The 25,592-nt window shown below is 39.4% G+C and overlaps 2 protein-coding genes across 3 annotated transcripts in view; one reads left to right on the forward strand and one right to left on the reverse strand.

Moving 5' to 3' along the window:
- The window catches only part of RALGPS1 (Ral GEF with PH domain and SH3 binding motif 1), a 101,578-nt gene that overhangs the window by 42,701 nt on the left and 33,285 nt on the right, over positions 1-25,592 (reverse strand). The gene's annotated exons all lie outside the window — the stretch shown is intronic.
- On the forward strand, positions 1,964-24,255 carry ANGPTL2 (angiopoietin like 2). Its single transcript, XM_074923396.1, has 5 exons — positions 1,964-2,172; positions 11,358-12,214; positions 21,503-21,696; positions 21,936-22,206; positions 22,648-24,255. Exons 2-5 carry the CDS (start codon positions 11,407-11,409, stop codon positions 22,845-22,847), a joined length of 1,473 nt encoding a protein of 490 aa, XP_074779497.1. The 5' UTR covers positions 1,964-2,172; positions 11,358-11,406; the 3' UTR covers positions 22,848-24,255.

Genomic DNA, 25,592 nt, shown 5'->3' on the forward strand with positions numbered 1-25,592 from the left:
TAATAATATGTTGTTTCTTATTCAGAAAAGAGGACCCTCAAAGAAATAGGGTTTGGTTCTATTTGATCTTTCAGATATTTTTATTTACAAGGCGATCATCTTTAAGAGAACACGAATGACTAAAGAACACACCACAAGAGAAGTCTCTACTTAAGTCTCCTTCATTAGGTAGAATTTTTAGCCATTTAAGTGCCCTAAACCTAAAATCGATGGATCTTAAGTATACATTAAAGAGTTTAAAATTGGTTACAGATTATATCTATAATATGGCCATAAATAAAGAACTTTATCCTCAGGAAATCTTGTATTTCCAAGAACCTGGGTGCTCTGGGGCATAACAGCAAGTTAGAAACCTGTATCCTACAAAAGCAAAGGATCTGAAGATGTTAATTTTAAAATGAGAATACTCAAGCAGTAATGTAGGCCGGGAATCACCTTTCCGGCTCTGTCAGCAGTCTGACTGCAATGTGAGACACTGATCTGCACAGAAAACAGCCCCCCAATATCTTGGCAAACGCTCGAGGCAACCCGCTCCCCGCTCCCTGCCCTTGAGCAGCTCCGGGCGTCTGTGGGCTGGGAAAGCACCTTGGAAATTAAGGACTGTGAATTGTATGTGAGTTGGAAGAAAATTTAATGGGTGTATTGGTAAAATCTGTCAAAACTGAATAGAATTATCACATTCTGGTTTAATTAAACCCAATTCTTAACTGTAAAACTAGTGCACTGGAAGAACCACTGCAGTCCCTGATTTTGTGTCTCTCTCTTTAGATACAGAAAGGAGTAAGCTTTCCAGTTCAACTGGAAAATAATGACAACACAGCGGTAACTAAGGGGCAGTAACATTCCCTGCAGGAATCCCAGGCCATACAGTAAAGGTACAAGAAACTTAGAAAGCCTAAGGCCTACAGAATTATGGCTGTAATATATTTTGATGGGGTTTTTTTCTGACATAGCAGACATTCACTTTCATGATGGAAGTAATTTATTATTAGAATAGCCACTACTGGTCCACACTGTAACTTGAACAAAAATAGAGTTTGTTTTAATGCAGTATCTTTAAACCTTTTTATTTGCCCTTAGATTAATCAAAGTGTTCTCATTCTGGTTTCCTCCATTTCTTCAAAACCCTAAGATCTTTAAAACCGCTCGAAAAACTACAAATACGTGACTTCTATACGGTACGGCTTTCTAAGGATGGCCATGATATGCAATGACAGTGAAATAAGAGTTTGTTTTGCTAAACTGTTGATAAAAAGTGGCTAAAAAGTGAACATTTTTATACTGCAGAGTTTCAAATTTGATTATTTCTTTGCAAGATTCCCAGCAAATTATAAATATGTCATAAAGACAAATTTCACATTAATTCAAAAGATCCTTTTCAAAACCAGAGGTGATAGCTAATAACCGAAGTGCAGTTTCTATGCACAGAACGTTCTGCAGTATCAAGTTTTTAGGAAGGTTCGGGGGAAGTTGTGGCAGTTCAGAGCCATCAAGCGGGAACGTGCGTAGATTGCGAACACGAGGAGCAGCAAGCTCTGGAGCCCAGGCAGTGAGGGAGTCCCAGTCCGCACGGGCCGTTTTACGGGCTTGCTTCAAGTGGGCCGAATCGATTCTCCTTCCTCGCGGGCAGGTGCCGACCCCCGACGGCAGCGCTGCGGGCGCTGCCCTGGCTCAGGGCGCCGCAATCCCGCGCCCAGCGCCCGCGGAGCCTGCGCGGGGCCCTGCGGCAGGCCCCGCCCCGCGGGCGCTGCGCTTGGGGCGTGCGGGAGCCCCGGGAGCCCGGCGCGGGGCGAGGCCGGTCCGAGCGGGGAGGGGAGAGGCCGGTCCAACCGGCGCGGGGGGGCCCGCGGGGGGCGGCGGCCGGGAGGCGAGGCCGCCACAAAGGGGCCGGAGGCAGACGAGGCGGCGGCGGCCCCGCGCGCGGTGACGGGCCCCGCTCCGGCCGCGGCGCCCCCCGGTCCCGGAACGCCCCAGGGCGGCGGCGGGGCTCGGCCCGGGCCGCCGGCCCGCGAGAAACCCCGGGACCCCGCGGGGAGCAGCGGCGGGGGTTCCCCGGCCCGGCCCGGCGCGGGCCGCCCGCCCACAGGGATGTCCCAGCCCCGGGGCTGCGGCCGTCCCGGGCCCCGGCGGTGAGAGCGCGGCCAGGACCGGGCGAGGCGCCGGCGGAGAGCGGTAAGGCCGGGGGGACCGGGGGGAGGCGGCGGCTGTTGTCCGGCCGGGGCCCGCCGCGGCTGCAAGCCCGGCCCAGGGCGCCCCGAGCCCCGCAGAAAGCAGCGAGCCTGCGTTTCCCTTCGCCTTTTTCAAAGAGCCACCACCGCGGTGGAGGTGCGGAGACAGGCGAGACATTTTATGATGCCAGGCAGCGCGGAGCCCTCTTGCCATTATTTTCAAGAATATTACATCTTTTTAAAAAATCTTACTTAATTCTGCAGAATTAACTAGAGCTTCATGCTTCCTAGGCTCACTGAAAACGCACATGTCTCAGCAAACTTTCTAGGGATACTAATTTCTGTGATCACTTTTCTAAAGCACTACCTGTATTAAGAGCTACGAAATCTGTTTGGTCTTTCTTACACTCATGTCTGGTCAAGGAGATACAAGAGTTCCTGGAGCTTTACTAGAGTCTATATAAAATAAATACTTCAAAGATTTCGCAAAAAATTAATTTTAAAAATAACCTAGCGCTTATGAGTGCCTTCGTGTAAGCATTAAATATTTACGGTATGATCTAACTACTCTTTTTCATGGGCAGAATGAGTCACATTTATTAAAAGGTGACTGTTGAAGGGCTGTTCGAGACAATGCGCCCGCACACATGTGAGCACGCACAGTATGAGCGCTTTTCGGTAGTGATTGGATTAAGGGAAAATAAGGTGAGGCCGCTGTTAAGGGAAGCAACAACAAAAGCAGTGCTCTCTTTCAATAATTACATTCCACATCTATGACAGAACTTTAAAAAGCACAAAGAGCAATCCACAAACAACACGACTAAAATTCTTGGTAATCCAGAAAGAAAATTTGTACTTCTTGTTACTAAAAGAGCTATCTTTTGCCAAAACTTGAAAAAAGTTACACAGCAGCAAAACATACATAATCTTTTGAAGTTTCTTGCAGCACTTGATAGTATTTCAAAACAAAAGTTCTCCAAGAGCTAATTAAGATACTCTCATTCTGAAGTGCTGCTTTAGTCATCCATTCCCCTCAGTAAAAAAAGTATTTCCTTTTCAGAAGAATGAACTAGTGCTGCAACCAAAATTTCACCACAATTTTAAGTGGACAAAAAAGCCGAGTATAGAATGCTTTATAATAGAAGTATCTAAAGCAATTAATTGGTTTCTGTCAGTGTGGCACTGCTTAGGACGGAATCAAGTAACTAGTGGCAAAAACCCTAAACTCATTCCCACCATAGGTTTGGAGGTAAACTTTTCAACGTAGTTTTACATCGTGTTTTCGTAAATGAAACTGCATGCAATTATGTGTCAGCCCTTCCCTATCCCCTATTATACTTACTTCAAAACTTCAAACAAAACTTCAAAGCTTTTCCTAATACATGTGGCAGGCACACTACCATGCTGTATTTTCACTGTGAATTACTGTTTCCTTTTACAAAACTGAAGAACACTGTTCAGGTTTTTCACAGCAGTACTCTATCTAGAAATCAAACTACGAGAGTTAATTCTAAAAGAAAACATGTAGCAAAATGCAAGTCCCTCTCCTTAGAAAAGAGCAAAAATTAATAAATGCTATTAAAGATGAAGACTACTTGAAAAATTGACAGGACGGATTAATGCAATTCCATGCAAGAGACTCTTTGGGAGAGGGAGTAAGAACAGAGCACGAGCTCTGAGAAAAAGGGCAGGGAGTAAGAAAGAAAGCAGCTTCAGAAAATTCATGCTTATCTATCTTATCACAACGGTGTTGTGAAATCCAGATCATATTACTGGCCTGGTGCCTGGAACATGCCAGCTAACTCTTAAGTCCACAAACATTGACTATCAAGGACTCTACAGAAGCAAAAACTAATGTTTGTTAACAAAAAGCAAAACCAAGCCCTCTGATCTTTTCATAGTGGGACTTTACATTTTTGACACCCTTGTTCCAGTTGCTTCCATAATCCAATTAAAATGTAAAACTGCATTAATCTAAAAACCTTAATTTCAAAGACAAAAGTATTAAAGAAACAGTGAAGATCAGTTGCTAGGTTTTCATGATTCTTTAGAATGAACAATTATCAAACTATGTGTGAATTCACAACCAAATAAAACAGTTTATCTTTTCCAGAATAAATGCTGTAATAGCTAACGTGCCTTCATTGGCATCTAAATGCTTCAGGAATCTACACAGAAGGTACCACAGCACGTAAGGTATGAGGAAAAGCCAGCCCATCAAATGACTGCTAGCCCCATCATATTAAATGTGACCAGCACACAAGAACTGATTAACCCACAGAACTGAATTTTGTAACAGAGCGATTTAGCGCAACAAAATAAATACATGTGTATGCAGGATATCACTGCTGACTTTTTTCTTCTAAGTCAAAACAACCATACTGGGAAATGTCAGAAAATACCACCGTTGTGCAAAAGTGCGTATCTCATCCTTATATCTGTGTTTTTTCTTCTATCGGGATACTTTTAAAAGGCTCTGAAGTACCAGTTTAATCATGGTGCATTCAATTCTGGCATGTTAGACCAGCCCACGCTCGTAATGATCCAGCCTCTAGACTATAAACCCTTGAGTCTGAGCAATTCACAAGGATGGGAATAAGTTGTGAGTGTTGGGCCTTGCCTATCCACTCCTTAATGAAATGAAAGTCACCTATTACCAAAAACCCCCCCCCCAAAATACTACACGAAACCATATACAGAAGATAGAGTGAAATAACAAGTAAGCCCTCCAATTCTGGAATTAACTTCCTAAGGAACATAATACTCTGGGAGCCTTTCTAGGGAGCTTGAGTGACAGTGATAGAAAGTGGTAGCAGTTTGTTATAAAAACAACAGTTGTTATCCCAAAGATACAATGACTTATTCTGACAGCTTACTGAGCACTCCTGCTTAAGTGTGAAAAGTCACATCGGAAATGTACAATGATCATCATAACTGAAGCCTGATCAGCTGAAAATGCCTCCTGAATTCCTGAGCTGTGACATACCAGCCACTAAAAATCTATTCTAGCTTTCTGAAGTGAGAATTGCTGCTATCTTCATCATATACCAGGTTCTGATGTATTAGCTCCTCAAACCAAATTGGTAGTATTTTTTCTTAATTAGATTAACTTTGCAATAAATTCAACTATACTGCAATGCAAATAGTTACTGAAGTCCCCAGAAATCCCCTCTTACAACATCCTAGTTTTAGCACAGAAAATTGCCTTCTCTGTAAAGCAGTCTCCAGGGGTAGACAGTGTCACATATCACTTGTACAAAAGCTGCATTTATATACTCGGTGCATCACACTTTCATACCTACAGACCACTACGTATAGAAAAACAAGAGCAGCTGCAAGAAGCAATTCTACTGCTTTTACCTAATGGCTTCTTTTAAGTTCCTTATCTGTAGTAGTAACCCAGACCAGTGCAATTTAAGATACAAAATTTATATTCTGGTATGAAACCCAGGCAATTATTTTCCACATTTATCTTAGTTAAGTTTTTTTGCGGCGGACGGAGGAAGCAAGCAGCCGATTCAATGTGAATGATAGAGCAAGCTTCCACTTTATTGAAAGAAATCACCCCTTATATAAGCACTCTACAATAATCATGCATACTACTCACAAATCTATTGGGTACATGTAAAAAGCTACATTATAATATCCCAGCCCCCTGTGGCATCTCAGACATGTTACAACATCTTCCCTCTTCTGAACCTGTTTTTTCTCCCAGGGCCGTTCCTTTATCATATACAAGGTCATAATGTACCTCAGTTTCTCTCTTTGTTAACATAACAGTCTGTTGTTAGCATAACTGTACCCTAGGTTTTTTCCTTTGTTTACCTCAGATGGCTGCAATCAGCTTCTGCAGAGACCCATAGCCTTGCTCTCTGCAAGCCGTTCTCCAACAATTTTTCCACACAAGATTTACAAAGTTGATTATTTTGCTTCTGTGTTTCTCCAAAATGCTGTAGTATAGGTGATGCTTTCCTCCAGTGTGAAAACATTTCCTCCTTGAACTGACTTGTAATTCAAAGTAAAGGGTAATAGAGTTCAGTGCTCAGCCACCATCCAGTGCTCTTCCTACTGCCTCAGCTCTTTTTTTTGCACTGAAATCAGTTCAGTTTTTGCACTAAAATCAGCATAGGTGTAAAGAGAACAAACTCCCAGAGACAAGACCCTGATCTCTCAATGGTTGAAAGACACAACCATTTAGAACTTTAGAACTAGATGCAACAGTGCTGACAGTATATACTCGGGCTTTCATAAACACCTTTCCTTCCAGAGTAATACTGCAAATGTCTATTTTATGAACAAATTTCATCCAACAAAAAACAGCCATAGCATTGAAAGGCTACTGGTAGGATTTTCAAATAGGCTTAATGATACTTCATTGTGTTGTTATTACAAGTCATATTTTTCATCTGATGGAGACATACCTTCATTCTCTTCTGTACGCAAAAACCCAAATGAAGCACAGCATCAGAACCAGCAAATAATGAAGAGAGGTATAGATGTTGGAATATCCACAATGAGATGTGTATTTTGTTACAACTAGCTTTAAAAAAAAAGCCATAGTGCTGACATTGCTACCTTTAATGCTTTCTTAAGGCAAGCTGATTGCAAAAAAACCAAAAAAGTCAGTATTTGCCAAACAGTAATACTCTGCACACAGAAACAGTTTATCATTTCAGGATTATGACAGTGATTAAACTATAGGATGTGGAAACCTATAGGTAAGGTTACCATTATAGATGGTAAATACTTGAATCTTGTTGAAACATCGTATATATTTCAAGATACTTGTAGCAATCAAAAGGTAAAATATTTTGACTAACCAAAAGTCCTATATAAGCATGACAGAGTACAGCACAGAAAAATATTTCAAAGGAAAGCCAAAGAAAAATTTTATTTACTTTTTCTTAAGGGACAGGAAATGCTGAAATGTCTGATAGCCCTTTCAGAAAGTTTATTTCCTCTTTTTTCACCAGATCATGGGAACATCCTCAGTTGGGCAAACAATGAATAAGCAAACAATCCAACTTATTATTACTTACTTTGCATTATATACACAGGCAGGCCAACATTTGGTCTACAAACTGAAATTTTAACCAAAGCGCTTATGCTGGCTAGGAGTATGTAAAATACTATGATTATAACCTACCCAACAATGCCACCAGAAGTCTTCACACAGATGCAGTTATACTGGTGAAAGATAAACAGGAAAGATAAACAGGAAAAAACCATTATTTTTGCCCGAATAAAGTAATATATACTGCCAAGTAGGGGAAACATACACAAAATCCATTTTAGGTGCCTCTGTACTAGGGCAGGTTTGTCCCAAGTCGACTCCCAAGAACAGTGAGTGCTTTTATGAGTGCACCAGTCTTGAACAGCCAGAATCTAGAAATGAAATTACTTCAAACTTATATACTTTTTCTAATTATAAGCTCTATTTGACTTTTAATCGAAATGACATGTATCTTTCTACATGTGCTTTTCTCACTTCTCCCATTTTTTGTTTGTATGCTTGTTGAACTTCTGTCAGCATGCACGAGGATAAAAGACAGACATGCTGTACTTCCAGTAATTAAGAAAATTCACATCAAACCTGCAAGCATGCTTTTATGTCATGTAGTTTTGTGCAGTGGCAAATGAAAAGTCCACAGCTACCTAAGTGGAATTTTGCACTGGGAATGAATATGGCCCCAGCAATACAGTTCCCTCCCAGTCCACTGCAGAAGAGCTACTGGTAGAGGGAGCGAGCGAGCAAGAAGGGGGCCAAGCCAGAGAGACGGGAAGAACTGAGTGATCAGCAACAGCACTAGTTAACTACAAAGGGTGTGAGCAATTACTTGGCGTAAGTGCAACAGAAGAAAACTGAAAGCTAGTGTGTTAGACATCAAATAAATGAGATTTTCCTCTCCCATGGGAAGGAATTCTGATGTCCTAAGAATCTGATGGTCTCCTACTTAAAAAGGGGAAGATATTAAAAAGCATTAAGTCCTTCCTTAAAACTGTTTCTCTGGCTTCCCTCCCCACTTCCTCCAGCAAGCTTTCTTCTCCCTGAAAGAGTAATCATTGAGAGCTGTTCAGACAAGCATGTTGGTTATGAACTTCATTTGAATCCAACTGCAGAAAAGAAATGCCATTTATGTTATGTAGTCCAGCACAATATGCAACAAATAGGCCTCATTCTGAACACCTTTTTACTGAACAAGTACAGACAATAAAAGACTTAAGAGACTCTGCAGGAAGGACATCTGAAGACAGTATGGTTCTTGTTTCCATTTGTACAGGAGTGTTCTCTTACCAACGTACTTTTCCTTCCAATGTTCTTCTAGGAAGAACACCTTAGAAAAGGTGACGTACAGGCACAGACATGAGAGGAGCACTTCAGCACGGTCTAATCATGCTGATGTCCTTCACTGATGGCTCACATTCTGCAGACAGTGGCCAAACCCTGCAGCAGGCTTCCTGCAGAAGAGGTCAATGACCCAAGGCATCTGGACAATGCCCTTAACATGCTTTAACTTGCTCAGCCCCGAATTGGTCAGGCAGTTGGACTAGATGATCGTTTTAGGTCCCTTCAACTGAAACAGTCTGTTCTACTCTAGTTTGAAAGACGTTTGAACTGATAGGTTAAGATGAGGCTGATGAACTCTGTTCTATTTCTTAAACAATTCTTAAAAAAAGTGGAGAGAAATCAAACTGTTCTAAGTTGCTCTGTATTTCTTCAGGCTGGAAAGAATGCGCACCCCAAATCCTGTGTTCAGTTAAAAGACATGAAATGCTGTGACAAAGACTCAAGTGAACGCTGAGGAAAAAATTAGTTTCTTTCCAGTGTTCACAATAATTACAGGGTTTTTTTTGGGGAGGAGGGGAGAAGTTATTTGAATGCAAACAGTGAAATAAAACCCATTTTACACCTATATGCGAGAGACATTTGCAAAAACAGTCCATCTGTGGAGAAATACAAGGCCTGGAAAACCGCCAGGGTTTCCAAGTGTGACCTGCTGTGCAAATGCTGATTATGCAAGTTAAAGCTGTCTGGGGTGAATTTATGTTCCCTGTTTTCCACGGCTCCAAATAACATTCCTTTACTTACAGAAACGATGTCAAACTCCAAACTTTTATCTGACAAGTTTTCAAGATTCTTGACAAGTTCTGTAAAGCACAATTCCTTTCTGTTTGCAGAATGAAAATGAGTTTATTCCAAATGAGAAACTGAAGCAAAAATGTATATATCCAAAAATTTTAAGAAGGATCAAATCCTGATCACTTTTGTTTGAACTATTTACAGAAACTTCTATGGTTTATTTCAAAAGAACAGAAGAATGTGGATGACTGACAACCATATCTCTTCTCAGTATGAATAATTATTTAAGCATGCATATCCATCATTATCTTGAAACTCTAAAAAAACCTTTCTTACCAGCCAGCAGCTGCCTAGAATCAGAGAACAGTTCAGATTGGATGGGACCTCACCTTCGTCTTACAAATCAAGACTAATTTCAACATTCGATCAGGCTGCTCAGGGACTTGCTTAAATCAAAACTTTACATATTTCCAGGAATGGAGATTTCACCACCTCTTTGGGTGATTGCTTCAATCTTTGGTCACCCTCATTGTGAAATGCTTTTTTTCTAAAACCCAAAATGAATTTTTCCTGAGGCAGTTTGCATCCATTGACCATTATACTTTCACTGCACTTCCAGAAAGAAGCCATCTTCTCTACAAACACCCATTATGTCACTGAAGACAGCAGTAAGATGTCTCCTTCACGTTCTGGGGGCTAGCTCTTGCTGATGCTTCTCACACATCGTGTCTGCCAGCCTCTAGCTACCCATGCTGGTTGTGCTTAGCTGGACTCTTTCCAGTTTCTCACAGCTGTTATCATCATATCCCTGTACTAAAGATGACCAAGCAGTAAGGGGGCATTTATTTAAACAGTGAATGGTTATTCCATGTGAAGTGCTTTACAAACAAAGAAAAATGTGACGGTGACACCACCTTGGTTTTAAAAAGTATCAAGCAGGCTTCTATACACCGAAAAAGCTCCATACTGCATCTCCCCCCCATTTTATTTAAGAAAACTAGGTCATATATACACACCCCTGTTAAAATTCAACAACAAGAAGCTGTTGGAAATACACGATATCAAAGTGCTGCTCAAGCAGCTGGAAGAGCAACTGTGACAAGGGCATCCCTGGCCACAGTGACAGTGCTAAGCTCACGCTTCCAAGGTGACTGTTGCCTGAAAAGTTCTGGTAGTGACTTGTTTGTAAAGAGATTGTGATGGCCTCGGATCTCCCCCTTGAATGTGAATTTGCTCTGAGAACGCAGCGTAATTTCACCAAAGAGGCACTGCTGCAGTGCGTCAGTAAACACCACCAGCTAATTCTAACAGCCAGGGGTCATCTTCATCCACCGTGCACACGGGCACGTGTTCTTCCCCTTCCCTGAAGGGACTCTGAAGGGAAGTGACCAAGCTGAGTGTACAGACAACGTCTCCAGTGAGCGTCACAATAAATATTTTAGTTGTTAATTCTACTAGTCTGGAAAAACAAAAGATTTTATTGCCTATATTTGGGCAGTAGAGTTTTAAATTTATAATTATTAAGGACTAATGTAGAGTAAGGAGTTCTTTGTTGTTTTGGGGGTTTTTTTAGCTACAAGGTTCAATACTGCTAACTAAAGTAAAATTGTTACATTTCACCTAAGATATGTCTCCTGCAATATACATGGTTTTAAAATAATTGCAAATGAGCTATTTGATATTTTTAGAACGTATTTTAACAGCACATAATAACTTACATTCTGTTTACATTTAAAAGTTAATTTTCATTTCTTACTGTTACAAATATAATTCATATTTAAATGAAAACACCAATCTTGGAAACTTTTGTGGTACTTGCCTGGAAGAAAGGACTCTTCAAATCCTGGTATTTATTAGTTAGTTTCTTGTGGTTCTTGGCAGGCTTTAGGTAAACTAGCAACTAGTAACTGCAGTCCTGGCCGTACAACTAGTCCCCTTGATGTCCCCTTCAGCCAACATAAGTTCATGCTGGACAATAAAAACACCTCATTTGTACACAGACATACTAGTTACTATGTAATAGTTTGTAAGTTTTAGAACAGATTACCAGTTGTAAGTTTGCATTGATTTGCTATTTGTTACTTACTGTTGAATTTGTTTTAAAACAGATTTTTAAGAGTTCTTTGCAGAAGAATATCTGATCAGAACGAGAGGATCATGATGACAACAAGATTCATCTGTCTAATGCTAATAGCTGTTGCGGGAGCTACTGCAAGCAAAACGCAGGAATTTGAAGGCAATGAGGAGGAAACAGAGCAAGAGTTCATTTATATGAACAGATACAAGCGTTCCAGTGACACACAGGACAAATGCACTTACACCTTTATTGTACCTCAGCAGAGAGTGACAGGTGCCATTTGTGTTAATTCTAAGGAGCCTGAAGTTCTACTTGAAAACAGGGTAAACAAACAAGAACTACAGTTACTTAACAATGAACTACTCAAACAAAAGAGACAAATAGAAACTCTCCAGCAACTGGTAGAGGTGGATGGTGGGATTGTGAATGAGGTTAAACTCTTAAGAAAAGAGAGCAGAAATATGAATTCTCGTGTCACACAACTCTATATGCAGTTACTACATGAAATTATCCGAAAACGTGACAACGCCTTAGAACTTTCTCAGCTTGAGAATAAGATTCTGAACCAAACTGCAGATATGTTGCAGCTTGCAAACAAATACAAAGACTTAGAGCACAAGTACCAACATTTGATGTCAATTGCCAATAATCAGTCAATAATAATTGCCCAACTGGAAGAACACTGTCAAAGAATGCCATCCATAAAGCCACTGCCACAAACTCCACAGCCACCAAACAAAGTCTACCAGCCTCCTACTTACAATCGCATTATTAACCAGATATCGACTAATGAGATTCAGAGTGATCAGAACTTAAAGGTTCTGCCACCGACCTTACCAACCATGCCTGCAGTTACTAGTATTCCGACTTCAACTGATAAACCATCTGGTAAGTAATATTATTGATATGTCTACATTAGTTTATGCTAATATGCAGTGCACATTTTAATTGTAGTATCCAAAATGCATACAGAATTCATTTGTTTAGCAAAATAAATGCAAATGAATTTTGTACTGAGATTTCTTAGATTTGACATTGTCTAGTGTATTTTTGAGATACATGTTGTAGTACAAGCACAGAAAGAAAAACATGAATTGTGAATGTCCAAGATTCAGATACACTAGCCCCACAGATTTTTCTCATGTTACTCTGCCAAGACAAACCCATGGTTTGTTACAGGTAAGAGATAAAGGGGCTGCAGAAAAATCTTACTAATCAACAGTCATCTATATTTTATTCACCTGTGCCCAAGACCAAAATGTTAGGACGTCTGAAGGGGTTTGACACTTTACATAAACATTTATGAAGTTATTACAAGCTTATTGATCTAGCTTGTGGTAATTTTTGTGCTTGTGTAACTCAAAAGGGAATATGTACCTGCTCTGTACCTCACACAGGGCACTTGTGCTCTAAGACAGGAACAAAGGGAAGCAAGTGATGGAATAGCGAGGGATTATTACACAGCCCTCATTAAGAGTTCTGCCATAAGCAAGATTAGAGGCATATGAAATCACATCAGAGATCAGTTGATCTATATGATAAGGAAATAACAGGTAAAGAATCCAGTGTCACTTGTGGTCCCACATATTTAAAAAAATAGTTCAAGTATTACATGTCCCATACAAGAGGAGTCTGTTCTTCAGTGTGTGGGCAACAAGTCCTTGCTTCAGAAAAAAGATAGGGGACCCAGAGACATCTGAAACGAAGACTTGGAACAGAGTATGGCCTGTGAACTGCACTCAAAAGATATTTCAAGCTATTTACAACATACTCCAAATGACATTGTCAAACGCTTTAGAATTACTAAATAATGCAATTGACACATAGAAGAACCCTCCACAGACTTATTTCTCAATGGAAATACCCACAATGAAAGAAACTTGAGCAGGTGTTTCAGACTAAAGCACAGTCTCTAAAACATTTTGCTACAAAGCAGTTACTTCACCGTACTGCCAGAGGTGAACTCGCCAAAGTGTGCATTGTGGCATGCAGAACCTCAGCCAAAAATAACAGGATTCTAATGTTCTAGGTAAAAAAAGGAAAATCAGGTCTATAACATTTTGACTTTGATCTCAATGTAGGTTCAAGCTTAGTACAGTATTTCCCCATCTTTCTGTAAGTGAAATATCCTTAGAGTTCTTTTAAGAGTCTTCCCCTTCCTGTTAAGGCTCTTCTGAAAACTCATTAACTGGTCACATCCTCCTCGTGCTTCTAAGTACCCAAACTGCAGCCGAGACTTCACCGTCACACAGCAGAATGGAACAATTACTTCATGTGCACAGTACTTCTGCTGATCTGTCCTCATACAGTGTTTTCCTTTTTTGCAAAGGACACATGCACGTTGGCTCATGACCAACTTGCAACCCTGTAGATCCTCACCTGAGGAAGTGCTGCTTATCTGCTGTTTTTCATGTTCATCTCCAGAGTTCCCTTCCAACGTCCGTGAGTCTAAGATAAGATTTGACATCTGCTACTCATCCCTTATTTATGTAACTTATCATAAAAAGAAGTTTCACATTTCTTCTGCACAAATCCATTATAATGGTAATTTCTAGCCTTATTTTCTCATTTGCAGCAGTTTGATTTGTTCAAGCAAATTTCCAACAACTGAAGTTAAGCTATTTAATCTTTCATTTCCAGGGTATCCTCCCCACCTTTCTTTTTGGGCAAGAAACATTTAATACCTTTTCCTCATCCTCCAGAATGTTCTTCACTCACAAAGCACATCTCAAACAAAATCCCTCCCCACGATTAATGCCGTAAATGATGCTTCAGCCAGGTGTCTGGAATAGACTAGGAAAAACCCACAAAAACACCCTCACCCCCATACCCAAACCAGCACTCCACAAAAGAAACAAAACCCACAACCACCACAACTGCCCAGCCACCGGAAAAAAATCCACCTATATTTTATACAGTCCTTTCTGTATAATTTTTGCCAAAACTCCTGGCTGTACTAACCACCTGATTGCGGCCAGCGTGTGCAATGAAAACTGAAGCAAAACGGAAGGAAAATATGAAAGGCCCTCTCAGTTTAAGCTGCGGACAGCACTCCCTACAGAGGAGCAGACCAGTGTTTTCCCTTGACTGTAGACTTACTAGAGTCTTACTGCTCTCAGTAGCTTTATTTTATTTTGTCCATTTTGTCCACACTGTTGTTTTTGCGTGGTGTTTTGTTGTTTGCTTTTTGGGGGGTGTTGTTTTGTTAAAACCGAACTAAAACCCTCCACACAACTGGACACGCCTAACTGAGCTAGCATCTACTGTGAGCTGAAAGGTGACGGTTTAGCAAGGTCACATTCTTACCATTTTCCCTAGCTGCCTTCTACAACAGCAAAATCCACTGCAGTGTCCTCAGAGTCTCTTATAACTTGTAAACTCTCCACATGTACTAATTGTCTAAAGCATTTTCTCTGCACGCTCTCTGAATCTGCTGACATCTGTTAAAAGTTCATTTGTTTTTCTTTTCACTCTCCTACCATAAGAATCACGGCTTTCATTATTTCACAATCAAGATTACCTACACTGCTTTCCATTTCACATTTTCAATCAGTTCTTCCCTACTTACTAGGTTCAAATGTAATATATTGCATGGGGTTTTTTTCATTCCCTATTTTAGGTATCTATGAAAAACCTATACCTAAGAAATTCCAAAAACTTGCTATGTATTTTTTTATCTGCTGTATTCTTCTCCCAACAGCTAGACAGTTGGAAGTTGGTATCTCACTAAAGAGGTAGGCAAGTGTCAAAACCCAAACATTTAATTATGCACATAAACTGTGTAGAAGTGAGACTTAATTTTTAAAATAAATCTCGTATTTCCCTTCCATTTGTATTAATGATTTTAAATTAATTAAAAGCTGCATGGATCCACACTTCCAGCTCCCCATGAAGGACTATGTAGGAATACTGAGTCTCACCAAATCCCTAAAAGACATATCTCATTTCTGTAAAACATGCGGTGTGAAAATATCAGTGCAAAGCAGAATTAAGTGAATCTCTTAATTCATAAGAGCAATTACATGGACCTGTTGGATTGGGTCCACAGGAAGACCACAAAAATCATCAGAAGGCTGGATCAATTTTGAAAGGCTGAGAGAGTTGGGGGGGTTCAGCTGGAGAAGGCTCTGGGGAGACCTTAGAGTGGCCTCCCAGGGCTGAAAGGGGCTATAGGGAAGGGGGGAGGGACTCTAATAGGGCCTGTAGCAACAGGACAAGGGGTGATGGTTTTAAACTAAAAGAGTGTAGATTCAGACTAGCTGTAAGGAAGAAGTTTTTTTATGATGAGGGTGATGGAACACTGGCACAGGTTGCCCTGGGAGGTGATCAACGCCCCTCCCTAGAAGCATCCAAGGCCAGGCTGGATGGGCTCCGAGCAGCCTGACCCAGTGGGAGATGTCCCTGCTCACTGCAGGGGGGTTGGACTCGATCACCTTTTAAGGTCCTTTCCAACCCAGACCATTCTATGATTGTATGATAATCCTAGCCCCCTCTTTTTTTTTTTTTTAGTTACACATTTAAAAAAAACATTTGAGAAAATAATTTGTTTCATACAACTTAATTGTTCAAGTCAAAAAATTTCTCTAATTGTATTTCCAAGCAGTATTAATGACTGCTGAAGACAGAAATTAAGGAGAGGCAGGACAACAAAGACAGGGTTGGGAAGAATAATCATGTGGTTTGGGTTAGCAAAATTACAGACACACTTTTAAAAATGTATTTCACATTCTTCAACTCTGCATGGATGGGTGCAAATCCAAACAACACAATACACCCCACACAATCAGCTATCAGACCTGCTCTGGTCTCCATGTAACATAAATGTGTGGTCTCTTCATTATACAGCTGTCTCTCCATCCTGTACATCCAATACTACAAAAGGATTTTTGTAGTTCAAGGTGTTTGTGCAGTGAACAAGCAGTGGTCAGATTACAAAGGCACTACTCCTCAGAGGTCTGCTTGACGCCCCAGAGGAGATTTTATCAAACCACCTCTGAAAGGCAGAATGCTCTCACTTTTTCAAGGGAAGATAAGACGACCCTTGTTTGTAAAGCACGTTAATACTTCAGAAGGAAGATACACATTTTATTATTACAAAAACGCTAATTACCAGACAGATCTAGTAAAAGAACTATCCTTTTCTCCTAACAGCAGCATATACACTATAGAGGAAGTTTACACAATTGCTGCCTTTTTTTTTTTTTTTTTTTTTTTTTTTTCCCCCCCCCGAAAAAAAGGGCAGTGTGTGTTATTGCTGGCCAACCAGTAATATGGCTGGCACAGTCACATCTACCTCAGTCAAAAAACAGGAATCTGAACTAGAGAGCATAAGAACTGCCACAGAAATTAAACAACTTAGAGATTTCTGTACACATCACTTACCATAAAATAAAGTGCTCATCTTTTTTCAACATGAATATTTTTGAAACAACCTACTTTATAAGTTACTTATAATTTAAAATCTTCAGCACAGTGACCCTTTCTGCAATGCCTTTATACAGTAATAATATACTAGACCCCTATGCCTACACTCAGAGGTAGTCAAGCAAGATGGTCATTTACAAGTATTTCTCTGTCATGTTTGAAGTGTCTTTCCCTACATGCTATTATAATTGACTGTGTAGTGTGATTTACGTGTGTAACTGAGCATTTTCTCCATATTCACAAAGGTAAGCCAAAACAACCAGCCATATAACAAAAATGTGTCAGATTTGAGAGGCAAGGCATAGAAGAAGAGTGTCTTGTCAAAAATTTATTAGGAATATTTCACCAGACATATCATAGTCTATTGCCTCAAATATGATAAAGGCTAATGACTGCAGAACACAACACTGGCAGTAAATTATAAAAACATGATGTAGATAAAGAACCCCAGTCTCACAGTAAAATGCTCTAAAGAAACTGAAAGAATGCATTGTAAGAGGTGGGCATCATCACTGGATATAAAATAATTTTAGATGTACACGCTTCAGAGTAGACAAGTTAATTTCTCTGCAAGGACTAATGTATTCTCTGATCCATGCATTTCCCAGGAAGTCTTACTTTATGAGGCATAAAACACACCCCAGTGTTCCTGCTGCTGGTTCTTTGCAAAAATGAAGCAATATGAAAAAAAAACCCACAACTTGCTTTTGATTCTAAGTAGGAGAATTTGCAATTTTATCCTAAATTGCTTACCTCTAATTCTTTTTTGTGCATTCTTGTTTCCTGCTCATACCCAAAAGAATAAGTTGGGCAAGTTTAATTCTGTCTGCAAAATACTGAGCATGTACACAACACTTAAATTCTACAGAAAAATAAATTTTAAAAAATTGGTTAATAGCCAGTAACTCACATAACGTTGACACCAGAGATTGTTCAGAGTACCTACAGTTGTATTTTACACTATTCTACTATGCAAAATATGAATTCCAAGTAAAATTTCTACAGCCCTCTTCAGGAACACTGCTCCTTAAGACTTGCTTGAAAGAGCTAAAAGCCCAGTGAGAGACTTCCTGATGAAATGGTGTAGCTGTGACACTAACAGCTCCTTTCTTGGAGCTACTGCCCCGAGGTTTGGGGTGGGATGTAGGGCTATGACACACCAAACACCAACAAATTTGCATGCATTAATGCTTACCTACGAGTTTTAATATGCCAATGCAAAAAGCAGATGTAGTTTATCTACAACAGGTTTTAGTCTATAACATCAAAAAGTTTAGCACACGGGGTCAATAATTCAAGTAGATCTGAAACAAGTTGGCAGAGTGTAGCATATGACACACAACAGGACAAACACTGTTAGGTGAAGCACTGCTACATTTTCTGTATAAAATAGGGGAATAGCTTACAGAAATATCCTGCTTTGTCTAAATTTGCTAGTGCACCATTGCAAGATGCCTAGTCGCAAGACAAATGAAAGCTGGACTTGAAAACTGCATGAATTTGATTCATCATCCTTACCCAACAAATCTTTTTCCGGGATCAAAACACTTGGTAGCCAGTTATACCAACTATGAAATGTATGTTTTCTTGTGTAATTTCTCTAGAAGACATTATTCCTAGAAAAACATGTACACAAACCAGTTTATCATACACTACCAGGTAAAACTTGCAGGCAAACGTTTTATCCCCATGCTGTGTTATAAAAAAGTTAACTAACAGACAGCAAACTGTAATGCTAAGGTTAATGCAGCATTGATATTCAGTGTATGCTAATTTTATACGGCCACACACTTTTTCAAAAAAGGCATTAGTAGTAATCAAATATAGTTAATAAGACAAACAGTATATATTCATACTGATAATTATGGCTTAATGAAGCAGCTGGTTTAAACTGGTAAATTCTTTAGGTGAAGCAATGCAGATTTTGTACCATCAAGTAAAATCTTTGGATAGGAGCAGTGGACAAAGTTAAAATAAGAAATGCTGACATGTAATCTGAAAAATATAATTTAAACAGGGCACAGAAATATTAGGCCAATACATGTAGCAAGGCCAAGCCAAATGTGTGTCTGTGTGTATGTGTATGTGCTTCTAAACAGATATTACTACTTAAGAAACAACAACAAAAAACATCAAAGAACTAGAAAGTTGGGGTTTTAGCAAGATCTGCTATAACAGCCTATCAGAAAGTTGGGAGGCACAAAATAGCACAATATTGTAACACTGATGCATAAAGAGTTAACTGAAAAGGAAAAATGTTTTCAAGTACCATAGAGACTATTTAAGGATACCCTATACCCTACTGCACTCAGAACTATCCATGCACCAAAAAAAAAAAAAAGACTTTGAGAAGACCAGGAAATCTTGTCATGGTTAGATCGCTCGGTAAGAGCGGCACTGGACGACAGACAATGTAATTCAAAGCACTAAGTCATGTCCAAATCAGGAAATAAGAACGTACATTCCGTCAGGTTAAATATAAAGACACTTTGAAATCTTTAGAATGACTTGCAAAAGGAATAAAAGGCATAATAAATCTGATTTCCATCTAACAGATCAGGAACAGGAAGCCTGACTAAAAGGTTATAGGGAAAGAAAAATTAAGGCAACAGTAGAAAATCTGAATTAATTTTGCTGTGAGTATTCACTGAGGGGACACTCTGACGAGCCTGTGTTGACTACACTCGTGTCAAGGAGGCTAGATCTACCTCAAACTGAAGTGTTGGTAGAAGAGGGTACAAAGCCAATGAAAGAAGCGAATGCTAACGAACTGTAGGGTAAAGCACATTCCCCAAGAGTTCTAAAGGAAACTGAACATGAAACAATTAACTGCTACGTAACCTCTCACCAGGAATTGCCTTGCTGTGCGAACACTGAAAGGCAGCAAATGTGACACTGAAAAAAAATTTTTTTAAAAATTTCCACTAATTGATAGAAAATATGCTAAGAACAGTAGAACAAACAGCAAACAAATCTGAATCATGTCCCATCATCCAATCACCTTGAATAAAAATGAACGTGCTTTTTGTAATACCGGTTCTGTATCACTTTTGGAGATATTTGAAGGGCTTGGTGTCTGTGCAGAGTTCCGGTTCATACCCAGTCCGTGTGTACTTCCAAAAACACCGACCAGGTTTCTGACTAAAAGCGTTTAAATGAAGCTGCTACAAAGTACAAAGAAAGAGCCTCACATAAATAGCCCATAAAAATCCCTTAAAAGTATTTTTTTCATGAGGCAGAATTAGACATGGTGTCTTATGGAGGTCTGTGCTGGAGCCAGTTGTCTTCAGAACGCTCCCTTTCATTTCTGATGCCAGATGACAGACTACCCAGTTCAGTCAAAATTTTGGAAAGTTAGTATCTGACAAAAAAACACCTGTCATGGAAAAGGAGTAGCAATCTCTGCTTTGAAGTATTTATAATAGTTTATTTTCATCTTAAAGCACTTTCAGGGAAAAGAATCCTGTTCAGTAGAGCACTGTTGCCATGTGGCCTACAAGGAATTGTAAATTTAAAAATCTAAAAGCTGTAGATCCCACATCATATACTGATACATATTTATTTTTCTGAAGACAAGATCAAAGATCTGTGGTTGACTATTTCAGGAGTTTCTTTAATATTGACTTTGAACTGACATGGGGTTTTTTGGTTTTAGTAAGTACCTCTATGTACACATTGTGATAAAATAAACAAGAGCAATTTAAATTACCAGTAGTCAGTACATTTGTTGTCTTCCACCTCTCATAATAAGCCATGCAACTGTGTCACAGAATCTACAGCTAAACTGCCAGAAATCTGAACAGTTGCCCACAACGGAAGCGGAGAAGGGGCTTAGAAGCAGCACTCTAGGTACAGTCTGTGAGTATGAGTAAGGAACCAAGAACAACACAGCATGGCCACAGACCAGAAAACTGGATTGCCTCTTGGTACACTGACTTTTTGATTAACTAGTTAAAAAGACCAAAAAGCCCCAAACCCCCAGAACACTGAGATTGTTTCTATAAAACTCATTCACTAACTCATTTTCCAAGTACAAGGGTAACTACCGTTACCAGTGTTGGACAGTGAATTATCAAAAAGGGAAGATGAACTGAAATTAATTAAAAGAGAAGTTACTCTTGGCAGCAGCATATGCTTCAGTAAGACTCCTCATGAGAAGATCTGACAAGCCTTCTTCCTTCAGTGGGGGGGAAATTCTTCTCATTTATCTAAAATTTATCTATGTAAGTGGGCACTCCATGTTACAAATCTTAATTTCTATTTTATGTTATCATTTATTCAGGTGACAACAGCAACACCTCCATTCTTAATTTATGTTGCTGGTTCCACTGTTAATGTCAATGCCAATGACATTTTTTGGGATCTAAAAAGCTGAATTTCTCAAAGACAGAAAGAAAGTCAAACTTACCATTTTTCTTTCTGAGGGAAATTATTAATAGTTATCTTTGAAGTCATTAATATTTTGTTTCTTTGAAGAGATGATCAATGTTATAAGTGCAGCTGCCTAAAATAAAATACAATTTTAAATAAAGATCTACCTTTGTCAGTGATTCATTTGATATGTTCCAGAAATAAAGTTTCAACAAATGAATGTTTGAAAACACTCAGGGGACACTGTACCTTCAATAAGAGCAAAAAATAACTGTTCTGCAGAAGCAAATCTACTGTAAAAAGTTACCAACTCGAATACTGCCCTGCATTAAAGATGTGCTCAGCTGCGTTCTAATGCAGAATCCTTCTGTTTTGGCACAGGGCCCTGGAGGGACTGTCTGCAGGCGTTAGAAGACGGCCATGATACAAGCTCCATCTATCTTGTAAAACCCGAAAACACAAACCAGCTTATGCAGGTCTGGTGTGACCAGCGGCACGACCCCGGCGGCTGGACGGTCATTCAGAGACGGCTGGATGGGTCTGTCAACTTCTTCAGGAACTGGGAGACGTACAAGGTTAGGACAAGCGAGCAGTTTGATGTTTTCTACCCTCTAAAAATTATTGGTAAGGTTAATTTAAAGGCTGATTTTAGAGTCTGCCCAACAGCTTACCTGAAGAGGAACTTTTGTGTTTACCCTTCTAGAAGAGGAAGTCCCTAAAATAAGTTACTGTGGTTTTCTACTTAGGAATACACTCTGATTTACCACTAAAACAGATGCACAATATTAATATGCTTCTCTTGCTTCCTTTACAGCAAGGATTTGGTAATATAGATGGAGAATATTGGCTTGGATTAGAAAATATTTATTGGTTAACAAATCAAGGCAACTACAAACTGCTCATAACAATGGAAGACTGGTCAGGTCGAAAAGTATTTGCTGAGTATGCCAGCTTCAGGCTGGAGCCAGAAAGCGAGTATTACAAGTTGCGACTGGGGCGCTACAATGGCAATGCGGGAGACTCCTTCACTTGGCACAATGGCAAACAGTTCACCACACTGGACCGGGACCATGACGTCTACACAGGTACAAGGCCTCTTCCAGCTCCCTCACCTTTTGTGCCCTCTTCCCCCTCCCTTCTTTAAAAAAGGGAAAATACGGTCATACACACTCACGAAACAAAAAATTACATTTTAAAGATTTGTCAGTAACTTATGAAGCACAAACAGGTGTGTCAGCCCTTACATGCACTAACACCAAAACAAAAATTCTCACTGAAATATTTATCGTTTCTGTAAAATATGCTGGGGGGGTGTTACTTGAGACAGTAATGCAAACAAACTTTCCGGCAAGGGAGAGTACGCTAGTGAGTCTGTCTGCAGAACCCACCTGCAGAGCTGGTTCCTGAAGCAGCTTAAGTTCACCTTGTACCACGTGGTATCTACGTGTTAAACTCACAGCGCTTGGCTAGCTTGCTGCAAGGCTTTTCATTTACTCCTGAGACTGACTCAGACCTTTCTTTTGCAGGCAATTGTGCTCATTACCAGAAGGGGGGATGGTGGTACAACGCGTGTGCTCACTCCAATCTCAATGGCGTGTGGTATCGTGGGGGACACTACCGCAGCCGGTACCAGGATGGCGTCTACTGGGCGGAATTCCGCGGGGGATCATACTCGCTGAAGAAAGTTGTTATGATGATAAGACCTAACCCCAATACATTCCACTGAAATAATTCTTCTCTTGGTTTGTTGTTCTAAAAAATCACATAAAGCTATGATGTTACTACCTGGAATTATCTTTTCAGAAACGAGGAATGTAAGATATTGTACATTTATTGCTAAGATGTGAGGGCCTGTATATTGTACTTTCAAGAATCATTCCAGGAAAAAAAAGCTGAAGAAAAAAAGGAACTGAACTGACATAACATTCAAAACACTTCTTGGTACTAAAAGTAGTTATATTAAGCCTTTTAGAACTGGCAGTTTAGATGGACTGTAGATAAACTTTCTGGTTTTTATTCCCTGTAAATTAAGTTTGGATGGTAAAAATACTGCCACAACATTTAAATATTTTTGTATGTTATGTATAAATATTCTCAAATACAGGAAATATTACAAACTGTACAGCAAGAGTATTATTATTATTATTATGAGCAATCATTTGACACAGGAAATCATATCCTTTGAACTGTGTAGCTGGTATATGTACATTAGTGTGATTATTCTGATTTAATCTTTGTTACCTGCCATGAATAAAGTTAGTACTCTATAATTTGATTTTGAGAGTAGATACTGAAACCATTACTGTCATGATAAAGCCAGTCTTTCCCCTTCACTTTGAGCATTTTAATAATCTGCTCCTATAAATTAAAATTCATATTTGATTAAAATATTTTAGATTAAAAACACTAATGATTTTTCTTACCAAAATGAAGTAGCTACCTGCATACGGAAATGAATCCAGATCTGCAACAGATGTAACACGCTGTACAGCCAGCACGTTATACGACACAACTGTCACAGTATTTTGTACCTGACTTCAGTCATTACCTGCTGTGTAGCCTCTGTAACCAGAAATGGCTGGATATAAATTAAAGGGACTATCCAACTTTGCAGGCAAATGATGGATGCCAATATATAAGCTATTTAATATCCTTAGCCCATAGATAAAAATTATATAAAGAAGTTACCTGTAGCCAAGAGAAGTTATATTTACCATATTTCACAATTATAGCACATTACTGTCAAATAATTAAATAGATTTACTCATCTGTATTTAGAGGTCAGTCACAACTATGAAATACGGATTGGGATAATTCTAATATTCTTCTGAGGTAGGTTTCTAGAACAGATTGCTGTAACACCCATTTCAAAACAGCAACTACTATGAAAACTGCAAGTTAAAGAATGCGTGTAAGAGGGAGAGCAAAAGCCTACAGTAAGCCTGTGCGTTTGTGTGCGTGTGCTTGCACACTTTTTCCCTTATTACCTCATCACTTTACAACAGTATGATGTGCATTAAACTGACGTGTGATGTAGCATGTGTTGTATATAACTGAAAGTAGGGTTTTTAATATATTAGATTACCCCTGTAATATTGTAATCCTTTAATAAAGCAACAAATGTTATTTTGACATGTTCAGATTTCATCCTGTTTTAATTGAGATTACTCAGAGCAAAGAAAAGATTATCACTAGTAGCCCCATGATTCAGATCAGCTCTGGTACACAACCACTGTTAACGTGTGTCAGGTGTCTGATATTGCAACGTCAAAAGCAAAGCAATTTCAGCTGAGAAAAATACTGAATTCCCACACATCCCAAGGAAGAACAACTTCTTGTAGGTTCTATAAAAAAACCAGAATTTTCAAACACTATTTAAGGTTTATCTTCTATTGGTTTACCTACTGGGCTCTGGAAAACAATTAAGTTTTAGGTAAGAAACATTAAATGCATCGACTGGCTCTAGAGCCTGGCCACAGCGCTCCAACAGTTAGGACTGTAGCATTAAGGTAGTAAAATTCCTTAAAATTCATTCTGGGTGATAGGGCAGTGTGGATAGAACAAGAGAGTTTGTGTATCTACACTTAGATTTAACAAACTCACTAGCAAAAAGAAGTTGAACAACAGAACAGTTTAGAAAAAATGGAGGAGAGATAAAAAGACTGTGCTGTTACATCACTGCCCAAGAGCGATGTTCACAACAAGAGCTGTGGCTCAGCTGGCTGACAAAAAAAGACTGAGGATATCCAACACATTCAAACCAACTGGTGGTGGGAAGGAGGGATAGGAAAGGATGCAGAAAACAAGGTCCAAGTGAACAAGAATATACGTCCAGTTGTACCTAACGAGTTAGTTCTTATCACATTTAAAAAGCTGTATTTACATCATCATAAAAATACTCTGCAGAACTGTTGTAGGGCAACATTTTAAACATACAGGTTTACTGAAATTAAAGGCACTGGAAGAAGCTGTCCCTGTTTCCACAGAGATACTATTCAGGAAAGGTATTTACCAACCAGAACTTTGCTTGGCTCAGCGTGGACCATTGAAGTAGGACAAGAGTAGGGACCATATCATTATTTCATAATTTAGCTAAAGCTTGGTAGATAAGACATCTAGAAAATGGAAAACAAAACCCAAACCCACATCCCAGTGCTTAACACAGCATTTTTTTTCTTAAAATCTGAATTAAATCATTTTTAATAAACCCAGCAGCCAGCACATCAGAAACAATTAAACACAGGGAATTTGGAACTTACACAGTGAAACAAGTGATTGGCAAGTATACTGGCAGAATCACAGATCTGCAAAATTTCACTATGCCTTTTTTTTCCCCACATTCACACAACAGAACTCCATTTGCATTAGATCCACCATTTCACTGCTGTAGACTGTGAAAGGCCTTAGTCGTTCCTGTTTCTCTATTTCCAGTTCTTTCAATTACATTCTTGTTTCATCACTCTTCAAAGCA

This window comes from Athene noctua, chromosome 20, assembly GCF_965140245.1.
Source record: "Athene noctua chromosome 20, bAthNoc1.hap1.1, whole genome shotgun sequence".
In the NCBI taxonomy this organism is placed as follows: Eukaryota; Metazoa; Chordata; class Aves; order Strigiformes; family Strigidae; genus Athene; species Athene noctua.

Excerpts from the sequence above, each read along its gene's own strand:
- ANGPTL2 (XM_074923396.1), top strand. The coding sequence starts at position 11,407 with ATGATGACAACAAGATTCATCTGTCTAATGCTAATAGCTGTTGCGGGA. Across the intron at positions 12,215-21,502 it reads TTCAACTGATAAACCATCTG|GGCCCTGGAGGGACTGTCTG; the intron begins GTAAGTAATATT and ends GTTTTGGCACAG. Across the intron at positions 21,697-21,935 it reads GGAACTGGGAGACGTACAAG|CAAGGATTTGGTAATATAGA; the intron begins GTTAGGACAAGC and ends CTTCCTTTACAG.